Consider the following 12,777-nt stretch of genomic DNA (forward strand, 5'->3'; position numbering starts at 1 on the left):
TAAGAAATAAAAATGTCATAAAAACGTCATAGTATAATATGGCATAAAAAGTCATATAAAAGTCATAGTATAATAAGGCATAAAAAGTCATCAAAACGTCATAGTCATAGTATAATATGGCATAAAAAGTCATAAAAAAGTCATAGAATAATATGGCAAAAAAAGTCATAAAAAAGTCATAGTATAGCATGGCATAAAATGTCATAGTATGATATGGCTAAAAAAGTCATAAAAACGTCATAGTAAATAAGGCATAAAAAGTCATAAAAACTTCATAGTATAGCATGCCATAAAATGTCATAGTATAGTATGGCATAAAAAAGTCATAAAAACGTCATAGTATAATAAGGCATAAAAAGTCATAAAAACGTCATAGTATAGTAAGTTGTAAAAAATCAAAGTATAATATGGCATAAAAAGTCATAAAAAAGTCATAGTATAATATGGCAAAAAAAGTCATAAAAAAGTCATAGTATAGCAAGGCATAAAATGTCATAGTATAGTAAGTCATAAACAGTCAAAGTATAACGTGGCATAAAAAGTCATAAAAAAGTAATACTATAGCATGGCATAAAAATGTCTAAAAAAGTCATAGTATAATAACGCATAAAAAGTCAGTATAATAACGCATAAAAAGTCAAAGTATAACGTGGAATAAAAAATCATAAAAAAGTCATACTATAGCATGGCATAAAAAGTCATAAAAACGTCATAGTATAGCATGGCATAAAATGTCATAGTATGATATGGCTTAAAAAGTCATCAAAACGTCATAGTATAGTAAGTTGTAAAAAATCAAAGTATAAAGTGGCATAAAAAGTCATAAAAAAGTCATAGTATAGTAAGTCATAAAAAGTCAAAGTATAACGTGGCATAAAGAGTCATAAAAAAGTCATACTATAGCATGGCATAAAAATGTCTAAAAAAGTCATAGTATAGTAAGGCATAAAATGTCATAGTATGATATGGCATAAAAAGTCATAAAAACGTCATAGTATAATAAGGCATAAAAATGTCATAAAAACGTCATAGTATAGTAAGTTGTAAAAAAATCAAAGTATAACGTGGCATAAAAAGTCATAAAAAGTCATAAAAAGTCATAGTATAATATGGCATAAAAAGTCATAAAAAAGTCATAGTATAATAAGGCATAAAACGTCATAAAAACGTCATAGTACAATAAGGCATAAAATGTCATAGTATGATATGGCATAAAAAGTCATAAAAACGTCATAGTATAGCATGGCATGTAAAAGTCATAGTATAGTATGGCATAAAAAGTCATAAAAACGTCATAGTATAATAAGGCATAAAAAGTCATAAAAACGTCATAGTATAGCAAGGCATATAATGTCATAGTATAGTAAGTCATAAAAAGTCAAAGTATAACGTGGCATAAAAAGTCATAAAAAAGTCATACTATAGCATGGCATAAAAATGTCTAAAAAAGTCATAGTATAGTAAGGCATAAGATGTCATAGTATGATATGGCATAAAAAGTCATAAAAACGTCATAGTATAGCATGGCATGTAAAAGTCATAGTATAGTATGGCATAAAAAGTCATAAAAACGTCATAGTATAATAAGGCATAAAAAGTCATAAAAACGTCATAGTATAGCAAGGCATATAATGTCATAGTATAGTAAGTCATAAAAAGTCAAAGTATAACGTGGCATAAAAAGTCATAAAAAAGTCATACTATAGCATGGCATAAAAATGTCTAAAAAAGTCATAGTGTAGTAAGGCATAAGATGTCATAGTAGGATATGGCATAAAAAGTCATAAAAACGTCATAGTATAGCATAGCATGTAAAAGTCATAGTATAGTATGGCATAAAAAGTCATAAAAACGTCATAGTATAATAAAGCATAAAAAGTCATAAAAACGTCATAGTATAATAAGGCATAAAAATGTCATAAAAACGTCATAGTATATATGGCATAAAAAGTCATAAAAAGGTCATAGTATAATATGGCAAAAAAAGTCATAAAAAAGTCATAGTATAGCAAGGCATATAATGTCATAGTATAGTAAGTCATAAACAGTCAAAGTATAACGTGGCATAAAGAGTCATAAAAAAGTCATACTATAGCATGGCATAAAAATGTCTAAAAAAGTCATAGTATAGTAAGGCATAAAATGTCATAGTATGATATGGCATAAAAAGTCATAAAAACGTCATAGTATAATAAGGCATAAAAATGTCATAAAAACGTCATAGTATAGTAAGTTGTAAAAAAATCAAAGTATAATGTGGCATAAAAAGTCATAAAAAGTCATAGTATAATATGGCATAAAAAGTCATAAAAAAGTCATAGTATAATAAGGCATAAAATGTCATAAAAACGTCATAGTATAATAAGGCATGAAAAGTCATAAAAATGTCATAGTATAATTTGGCATAAAAAGTCATAAAAAAGTCATAGTATAATAAGGCATAAAAAGTCATAAAAAGTCATAGTATAGTAAGGCATAAAATGTCATAGTATGATATGGCTAAAAAAGTCATAAAAACGTCATAGTATAATAAGGCATAAAAAGTCATAAAAACGTCATAGTATAGTAAGAAATAAAAATGTCATAAAAACATCATAGTATAATAAGAAATAAAAATGTCATAAAAACATCATAGTATAATATGGCATAAAAAGTCATATAAAAGTCATAGTATAATAAGGCATAAAAAGTCATCAAAACGTCATAGTCATAGTATAATATGGCATAAAAAGTCATTAAAAAGTCATAGAATAATATGGCAAAAAAAGTCATAAAAAAGTCATGCTATAGCATGGCATAAAATGTCATAGTATGATATGGCTAAAAAAGTCATAAAAACGTCATAGTATAATAAGGCATAAAAAGTCATAAAAACGTCATAGTATAGTAAGTTGTAAAAAATCAAAGTATAATATGGCATAAAAAGTCATAAAAAAGTCATAGTATAATATGGCAAAAAAAGTCATAAAAAAGTCATAGTATAGCAAGGCATATAATGTCATAGTATAGTAAGTCATAAAAAGTCAAAGTATAACGTGGCATAAAAAGTCATAAAAAAGTAATACTATAGCATGGCATAAAAATGTCTAAAAAAGTCATAGTATAATAACGCATAAAAAGTCAGTATAATAACGCATAAAAAGTCAAAGTATAACGTGGAATAAAAAATCATAAAAAAGTCATACTATAGCATGGCATAAAAAGTCATAAAAACGTCATAGTATAGCATGGCATAAAATGTCATAGTATGATATGGCTTAAAAAGTCATCAAAACGTCATAGTATAGTAAGTTGTAAAAAAATCAAAGTATAAAGTGGCATAAAAAGTCATAAAAAAGTCATAGTATAGTAAGTCATAAAAAAGTCAAAGTATAACGTGGCATAAAAAGTCATAAAAAAAGTCATACTATAGCATGGCATAAAAATGTCTAAAAAAGTCATAGTATAGTAAGGCATAAAATGTCATAGTATGATATGGCATAAAAAGTCATAAAAACGTCATAGTATAATAAGGCATAAAAAGTCATAAAAACGTCATAGTATAGTAAGTTGTAAAAAAATCAAAGTATAACGTGGCATAAAAAGTCATAAAAAGTCATAAAAAAGTCATAGTATAATATGGCATAAAAAGTCATAAAAAAGTCATAGTATAATAAGGCATAAAACGTCATAAAAACGTCATAGTACAATAAGGCATAAAATGTCATAGTATGATATGGCATAAAAAGTCATAAAAACGTCATAGTAAAATGAGGCATAAAAATTCATAAAAATGTCATAGTATAGCATGGCATATAAAAGTCATAGTATAGTATGGCATAAAATGTCATAGTATTATATGGCATAAAAACGTTGTAAAATCATCATAGTATAATAAAGCATAAAAAGTCAGTATAATAAGGCATGAAAAGTCAAAGTATAACGTGGCATAAAAAGTCATTAAAAAGTCATAGTATAGTATGGCAAAAAAAGTCATAAAAACGTCATAGTATAATAAGGCATAAAAAGTCATAAAAACGTCATAGTATAATAAGGCATAAAAAGTCATAAAAACGTCATAGTATAGCAAGGCATATAATGTCATAGTATAGTAAGTCATAAAAAGTCAAAGTATAACGTGGCATAAAAAGTCATAAAAAAGTCATACTATAGCATGGTATAAAAATGTCTAAAAAAGTCATAGTATAGTAAGGCATAAGATGTCATAGTATGATATGGCATAAAAAGTCATAAAAACGTCATAGTATAGCATGGCATGTAAAAGTCATAGTATAGTATGGCATAAAAAGTCATAAAAACGTCATAGTATAATAAGGCATAAAAAGTCATAAAAACGTCATAGTATAGCAAGGCATATAATGTCATAGTATAGTAAGTCATAAAAAAGTCAAAGTATAACGTGGCATAAAAAGTCATAAAAAAGTCATACTATAGCATGGCATAAAAATGTCTAAAAAAGTCATAGTGTAGTAAGGCATAAGATGTCATAGTAGGATATGGCATAAAAAGTCATCAAAACGTCATAGTATAGCATAGCATGTAAAAGTCATAGTATAGTATGGCATAAAAAGTCATAAAAACGTCATAGTATAATAAGGCATAAAAAGTCATAAAAAAGTCATAGTATAATATGGCATAAAAAGTCATAAAAAGTCATAGTATAATATGGCATAAAAAGTCATAAAAAAGTCATAGTATAATATGGCAAAAAAAGTCATAAAAAAGTCATAGTATAGCAAGGCATATAATGTCATAGTATATTAAGTCATAAAAAGTCAAAGTATAACGTGGCATAAAAAGTCATAAAAAAGTCATACTATAGCATGGCATAAAAATGTCTAAAAAAGTCATAGTATAGTAAGGCATAAAAAGTCATAGAATAATATGGCAAAAAAAGTCATAGTATAACGTGGCATAAAAAAGTCATAAAAAAGTCATACTATAGCATGGCATAAAAAGTCATAAAAAAGTCATACTATAGCATGGCATAAAATGTCATAGTATGATATGGCTTAAAAAGTCATCAAAACGTCATAGTATAGTAAGTTGTAAAAAAATCAAAGTATAACGTGGCATAAAAAGTCATAAAAATGTCATAGTATAGTAAGTCATAAAAAGTCAAAGTATAACGTGGCATAAAAAGTCATAAAAAAGTCATACTATAGCATGGCATAAAAATGTCTAAAAAAGTCATAGTATAGTAAGGCATAAAATGTCATAGTATGATATGGCATAAAAAGTCATAAAAACGTCATAGTATAATAAGGCATAAAAAGTCATAAAAACGTCATAGTATAGTAAGTTGTAAAAAAATCAAAGTATAATATGGCATAAAAAGTCATAAAAAAGTCATAAAAAAGTCATAGTATAATATGGCATAAAAAGTCATAAAAAAGTCATAGTATAATATGGCATAAAAAGTCATAAAAACGTCATAGTATAATAAGGCATAAAATGTCATAGTATGATATGGCATAAAAAGTCATAAAAACATCATAGTAAAATGAGGCATAAAAATTCATAAAAATGTCATAGTATAGCATGGCATATAAAAGTCATAGTATAGTATGGCATAAAATGTCATAGTATTATATGGCATAAAAACGTTGTAAAATCATCATAGTATAATAAAGCATAAAAAAGTCAGTATAATAAGGCATAAAAAGTCAAAGTATAACGTGGCATAAAAAGTCATAAAAAAGTCATAGTATAATATGGCATAAAAAGTCATAAAAAAGTCATAGTATAATAAGGCATAAAAAGTCATAAAAAAGTCATAGTATAACGTGGCATAAAAAGTCATAAAAAAGTCATAGTATAGCAAGGCATATAATGTCATAGTATATTAAGTCATAAAAAGTCAAAGTATAACGTGGCATAAAAAGTCATAAAAATTCATAGTATAGCAAGGCATAAAAATGTCTAAAAAAGTCATAGTATAAAATGGCATAAAAATGTCATAGTATGATGTGGCATAAAAAGTCATAAAAAAGTCATAGTATAATAAGGCATAAAAAGTCATAGTATAATATGGCATAAAAAGTCATAAAAAAGTCATAGTATAATGTGGCAAAAAAATTCATAAAAATGTCATAAAAAAGTCATAGTATAGCAAGGCATATAATGTCATAGTATATTAAGTCATAAAAAGTCAAAGTATAACGTGGCATAAAAAGTCATAAAAAAAGTCATACTATAGCATGGCATAAAAATGTCTAAAAAAGTCATAGTATAGTAAGGCATAAAATGTCATAGTAGGATATGGCATAAAAAGTCATAAAAACGTCATAGTATAGCATAGCATGTAAAAGTCATAGTATAGTATGGCATAAAAAGTCAAAAAAAGTCATAGTATAATATGGCATAAAAAAGTCTAAAAAAGTCATAGTATAATAAGGCATAAAAAGTCATAAAAAGTCATAGTATAATTTGGCATAAAAAGTCATAAAAACGTCATAGTATAATATGGCATAAAAAGTCATAAAAAAGTCATAGTATAGCAAGGCATATAATGTCATAGTATAGTAAGTCATAAAAAGTCAAAGTATAACGTGGCATAAAAAGTCATAAAAAAGTCATACTATAGCATGGCATAAAAATGTCTAAAAAAGTCATAGTATAGTAAGGCATAAAATGTCATAGTATGATATGGCATAAAAAGTCATAAAAACGTCATAGTATAATAAGGCATAAAAAGTCATAAAAACGTCATAGTATAGTAAGTTGTAAAAAAATCAAAGTATAACGTGGCATAAAAAGTCATAAGAAGTCATAGTATAATATGGCATGAAAAGTCATAAAAAAGTCATAGTATAATATGGCATAAAATGTCATAAAAACGTCATAGTATAATAAGGCATGAAAAGTCATAAAAATGTCATAGTATAATTTGGCATAAAAAGTCATAAAAAAGTCATAGTATAATAAGGCATAAAAAGTCATAAAAAAAGTCATAGTATAGTAAGGCATAAAATGTCATAGTATGATATGGCTAAAAAAGTCATAAAAACGTCATAGTATAATAAGGCATAAAAAGTCATAAAAACGTCATAGTATAGTAAGAAATAAAAATGTCATAAAAACATCATAGTATAATAAGAAATAAAAATGTCATAAAAACATCATAGTATAATATGGCATAAAAAGTCATATAAAAGTCATAGTATAATAAGGCATAAAAAAGTCATAAAAACGTCATAGTCATAGTATAATATGGCATAAAAAGTCATTAAAAAGTCATAGAATAATATGGCAAAAAAAGTCATAAAAAAGTCATGCTATAGCATGGCATAAAATGTCATAGTATGATATGGCTAAAAAAGTCATAAAAACGTCATAGTATAATAAGGCATAAAAAGTCATAAAAACTTCATAGTATAGCATGCCATAAAATGTCATAGTATGATATGGGTAAAAAAGTCATAAAAACGTCATAGTATAATAAGGCATAAAAAGTCATAAAAACGTCATAGTATAGTAAGTTGTAAAAAATCAAAGTATAATATGGCATAAAAAGTCATAAAAAAGTCATAGTATAATAAGGCATAAAAAGTCATAAAAACGTCATAGTATAATAAGGCATAAAAATGTCATAAAAACGTCATAGTATAATATGGCATAAAAAGTCATAAAAAAGTCATAGTATAATATGGCAAAAAAAGTCATAAAAAAGTCATAGTATAGCAAGGCATATAATGTCATAGTATAGTAAGTCATAAACAGTCAAAGTATAACGTGGCATAAAAAGTCATAAAAAAGTAATACTATAGCATGGCATAAAAATGTCTAAAAAAGTCATAGTATAATAACGCATAAAAAGTCAGTATAATAACGCATAAAAAGTCAAAGTATAACGTGGAATAAAAAATCATAAAAAAGTCATACTATAGCATGGCATAAAAAGTCATAAAAACGTCATAGTATAGCATGGCATAAAATGTCATAGTATGATATGGCTTAAAAAGTCATCAAAACGTCATAGTATAGTAAGTTCTAAAAAATCAAAGTATAAAGTGGCATAAAAAGTCATAAAAAAGTCATAGTATAGTAAGTCATAAAAAGTCATAAAAAGTCATAAAAAGTCATAGTATAATATGGCATAAAAAGTCATAAAAAAGTCATAGTATAATAAGGCATAAAATGTCATAAAAACGTCATAGTATAATAAGGCATAAAATGTCATAGTATGATATGGCATAAAAAGTCATAAAAACGTCATAGTAAAATGAGGCATAAAAATTCATAAAAATGTCATAGTATAGCATGGCATATAAAAGTCATAGTATAGTATGGCATAAAATGTCATAGTATTATATGGCATAAAAACGTTGTAAAATCATCATAGTATCATAAAGCATAAAAAGTCAGTATAATAAGGCATGAAAAGTCAAAGTATAACGTGGCATAAAAAGTCATAAAAAAGTCATAGTATAATATGGCAAAAAAAGTCATAAAAAAGTCATAGTATAGCAAGGCATATAATGTCATAGTATAGTAAGTCATAAAAAGTCAAAGTATAACGTGGCATAAAAAGTCATAAAAAAGTCATACTATAGCATGGCATAAAAATGTCTAAAAAAGTCATAGTATAATAAGGCATAAAAAGTCATAAAAAAGTCATAGTATAGCAAGGCATAATATGTCATAGTATAGTAAGGCATAAAAAGTCACAAAAAAGTCATAGTATAAAATGGCATAAAAATGTCTAAAAAAGTCATAGTATAATAAGGCATAAAAAGTCATAAAAAAGTCATAGTATAGCAAGGCATAATATGTCATAGTATAGTAAGGCATAAAAAGTCACAAAAAAGTCATAGTATAAAATGGCATAAAAATGTCTAAAAAAGTCATAGTATAATAAGGCATAAAAAGTCATAAAAAAGTCATAGTATAGCAAGGCATAATATGTCATAGTATAGTAAGGCATAAAAAGTCACAAAAAAGTCATAGTATAAAATGGCATAAAAATGTCTAAAAAAGTCATAGTATAAAATGGCATAAAAACGTAGTAAAAACGTCATAGTATAATAAGGCATAAAAAGTCATAAAAAAGTCATAGTATAGCAAGGCATAATATGTCATAGTATAGTAAGGCATAAAAAGTCACAAAAAAGTCATAGTATAAAATGGCATAAAAATGTCTAAAAAAGTCATAGTATAAAATGGCATAAAAACGTAGTAAAAACGTCATAGTATAATAAGGCATAAAAAGTCATAAAAAAGTCATAGTATAGCAAGGCATATAATGTCATAGTATAATAACGCATAAAAAGTCAGTATAATAACGCATAAAAAGTCAAAGTATAACGTGGAATAAAAAATAATAAAAAAGTCATACTATAGCATGGCATAAAAAGTCAAAAAAAGTCATAGTATAATAAGGCATAAAAAGTCATAAAAACGTCATAGTATAGCAAGGCATATAAAAGTCATAGTATAATTTGGCATAAAAAGTCATAAAATAAGTCATAGTATAGCAAGTCATAAAAAGTTCATATTATAGCAAGGCAAAAAAAGTCATAAAACATCATAGTATAAAAGGCATAAAAATGTCTAAAAAAGTCATTATACTATGACATTTTATGCCTTACTATAGTAAGGCATAAAATGTCATAGTATAATAAGGCATAAAAACTCATAAAAAAGTCATAGTATAGTAAGGCATAAAATGTCATAGTATAATAACGCATAAAAAGTCAGTATAATAACGCATAAAAAGTCAAAGTATAACGTGGAATAAAAAATAATAAAAAGTCATACTATAGCATGGCATAAAAATGTCTAAAAATGTCATAGTATAATAAGGCATAAAAAGTCATAAAAACGTCATAGTATAGCAAGGCATATAAAGTCATAGTATAATTTGGCATAAAAAGTCATAAAATAAGTCATAGTATAGCAAGTCATAAAAAGTTCATATTATAGCAAGGCAAAAAAGTCATAAAACATCATAGTATAAAATGGCATAAAAATGTCTAAAAAAGTCATTATACTATGACATTTTATGCCTTACTATAGTAAGGCATAAAATGTCATAGTATAATAAGGCATAAAAACTCATAAAAAAGTCATAGTATAGTAAGGAATAAAAAGTCATTAAAAAGTCATAGTATAGCATGGCAAAAAAAGTCATAGTATAATAAGGCATAAAAATTCATAAAACGTCATAGTATAATGTGGCATAAAAAGTCATAAAAAAGTCATAGTATAATGTGGCATAAAAAGTCATAGTATAATAAGGCATAAAAAGTCACAAAAAAGTCATAGTATAATGTGGCATAAAAAGTCATAGTATAATATGGCATAAAAAGTCATAAAAAAGTCATAGTATAGCATGGCATAAAAAGTCATTAAACATCATAGTATAAAATGGCATAAAAATGTTTAAAAAAGTCATAGTATAGTAAGGCATAAAATGTCATTGTAGAATAAGGCATAAAAAGTCATAAAAACGTCATAGTATAAAATTGCATAAAAATGTCTAAAAAAGTCATAGCATATAATGTCATAGTATAATAAGGCATAAAAAGTCATAAAAAGTCATAGTATAATAAGGCATAAAAAGTCATAGTATAATTTGGCATAAAAAGTCATAAAACATCATAGTATAAAATGGCATAAAAATGTCTAAAAATGTCATAGTATAGTAAGGCATAAAAAGTTATGAAATGTCACACTATAATATCGCATAAAAAGTAAAAAAAAGTCATAGTATAACGTTGCATAAAAAGTTATATAAAACTCATAGTATAGTAAGGCATAAAATGTCTTAAAACCTCATAGTATAATAAGTCATAAACGTCATATTATCATATGAAGATGTGTGTGATGACGTCAGCACAACAGAGACAAACGTTTTCCGCAACAGCACTTTATTGGCTTCACACAGTTTTTTTCTGCAGTAACAACAGAACTTTATTAGGCAGAGGAAGGCAGATCGACATTCATTTCATTTCCACAGAAACAGAAATGTTTAATATTGAATATGTTAACATCAGCATTTTCTGCATTTCAGCATTTCTACTTTTAGTGGACATAGTGCAAAGCAGATGCAGAATTCTTCAGTTGTCAGGTTACACAACTAAGCAAACTATTAAGTTTGTTTGTAGGCACAATTCTTCTTCCTTAGCAGTACAGTTTTTTTCACAGACACAAGTGTCCTGTCCAAAAGTAAACCTCTGAATCTCAGTTCCCCTAAGAGCAGAACCTATAGTTAAAGAAACAGCATCTTGACAGAGTAACACAACATCAGACTGATAAAGACTGTTCTACTGAGCTCCTCTGGTTGAAGGTTTCACCTGTAATCACACCTAAAGTCATGTACGTGTGATTACAGGTGAGTTCTATTCCATGTCTTCACTTCATCCGCTGGAGCTCAGCAGAAACATTTACAGTTCATTAAACAGGAAGCAGTTCATTTGATTTTGTCAGTTTGTCAGTGGAAGCTTTAACGTGTCATCGTCATCACAGTGTTGTTGAGAAGAGGAACAGAGTTGTGAAGAGGAAGGTGTTTTACATTAAATGTGTCAACTTGATATGAGACTTCTTCACAGGTTTACAAAGGCTGACGTACAGCCAGAGTTTTAGATTATTTACAGACATTGTGTCAGAAACTCATCAATGAACAGGACGTTGATTCCAGAAGTGTTTTACACACCTAAAATATCCATCATGTAAACAGTCTGTCACCCACAACAAATTCTCGTACAATGAAAGTTGCTCAGTAAAAGGTTTGATAATCACTGTTGTATTGAACATCTATGTTTGTAAAGCTGTTAACACACTGGACAGAATGTAATGTTTCAATCTCCATGTACAGTGATTGTCCCAGGCCGTTTTATTTCCCCCTAAAATCTGGGGGAACCTCCAGACTTTGTGCAAAGGTTGATTTTAAAGATTAAAGATGCGCTCTCTGGTTTTATTATAGCGCCACACGGTGATGACTCAAAGTTGAGTCTTACAACCTCTGCAGAGGTGTAGATGGACATTTTAGTGGCTCTGTAACAAACCCATGAAGTGAATCTTTATCTGCAGATGTTTAATTGCTTTAATATCGGCCTCAGAAACTCATGTGACCGGAGTGTTTGTGTGTGTGTCAGGCGACAGTATCGTCAATGTCATCAGCATCTGTTGAGGTTTACTTTTGGACATTTACATTTCTTCATTGGCTTCTTCTCCTCCACTTCACTGGCCCTGGCCCGGCCCCTGCAGCGCCCCCAGCAGGCCGTTGGCTGTGGTGAAGAGGTTGATGGGCGACGACCCGTCTGTGATGAGGGTGGACTTCAGCCCCAGAGCCTGGAGCATCTTGACCTGGAGGAGGAGAGACGGACTGTAAGTTTCTGAACTGAAGCTCTGTGAACGTCTTTGGTTACACTGAGTGTTTTGAAAGGTGTAGCTCTGCGGGCGGAAGAAGAACCGGCCAATCAGAAACAGGATGGACTAAACAAGTGGAGCTCGTGTTCTGACTATCTTCTGTTTTCTATCACAGCAAACTGAACATCTTTGAGACGTTCACAAGAACTGCTTTGTGACAGACGGGACTTCTGACGGTCCGTCACAACCAGTTAACAACTGTCACTAAAAGCAGTTTAAATTATGTGCGTTTTAACTTTTGGTGTGAACATGTCGCACGTCTTGAACATGCTCCACCTCAGATCAGTTGAAGTTTAGAGGTGAGAGTATGAAAACTAAAAGCAGAGCTGTTTGTATTTTAAATAAAGTCTTTGTGTCTTCCTCAGCACCAGTAGCAGTAGTAGTAGTACTAGTAGTACTAGTAGT

At 28.2% G+C, this 12,777-nt stretch overlaps 1 protein-coding gene across 2 annotated transcripts in view; it reads right to left on the bottom strand.

The window, feature by feature from the left end:
* Positions 1-10,854: 10,854 nt before the first annotated feature.
* Positions 10,855-12,777, bottom strand: part of mvp (major vault protein) — a 16,064-nt gene continuing 14,141 nt past the window's right edge. For both annotated transcript variants that reach the window (XM_056401840.1, XM_056401839.1), the window contains exon 17: positions 10,855-12,309. In XM_056401840.1, the coding sequence (XP_056257815.1) occupies positions 12,184-12,309 (126 nt within the window). In that variant the 3' untranslated portion in view covers positions 10,855-12,183. The remainder of the gene's footprint in view (positions 12,310-12,777) is intronic.

This window comes from Seriola aureovittata, chromosome 17, assembly GCF_021018895.1.
Source record: "Seriola aureovittata isolate HTS-2021-v1 ecotype China chromosome 17, ASM2101889v1, whole genome shotgun sequence".
Lineage (NCBI taxonomy): Eukaryota > Metazoa > Chordata > Actinopteri > Carangiformes > Carangidae > Seriola > Seriola aureovittata.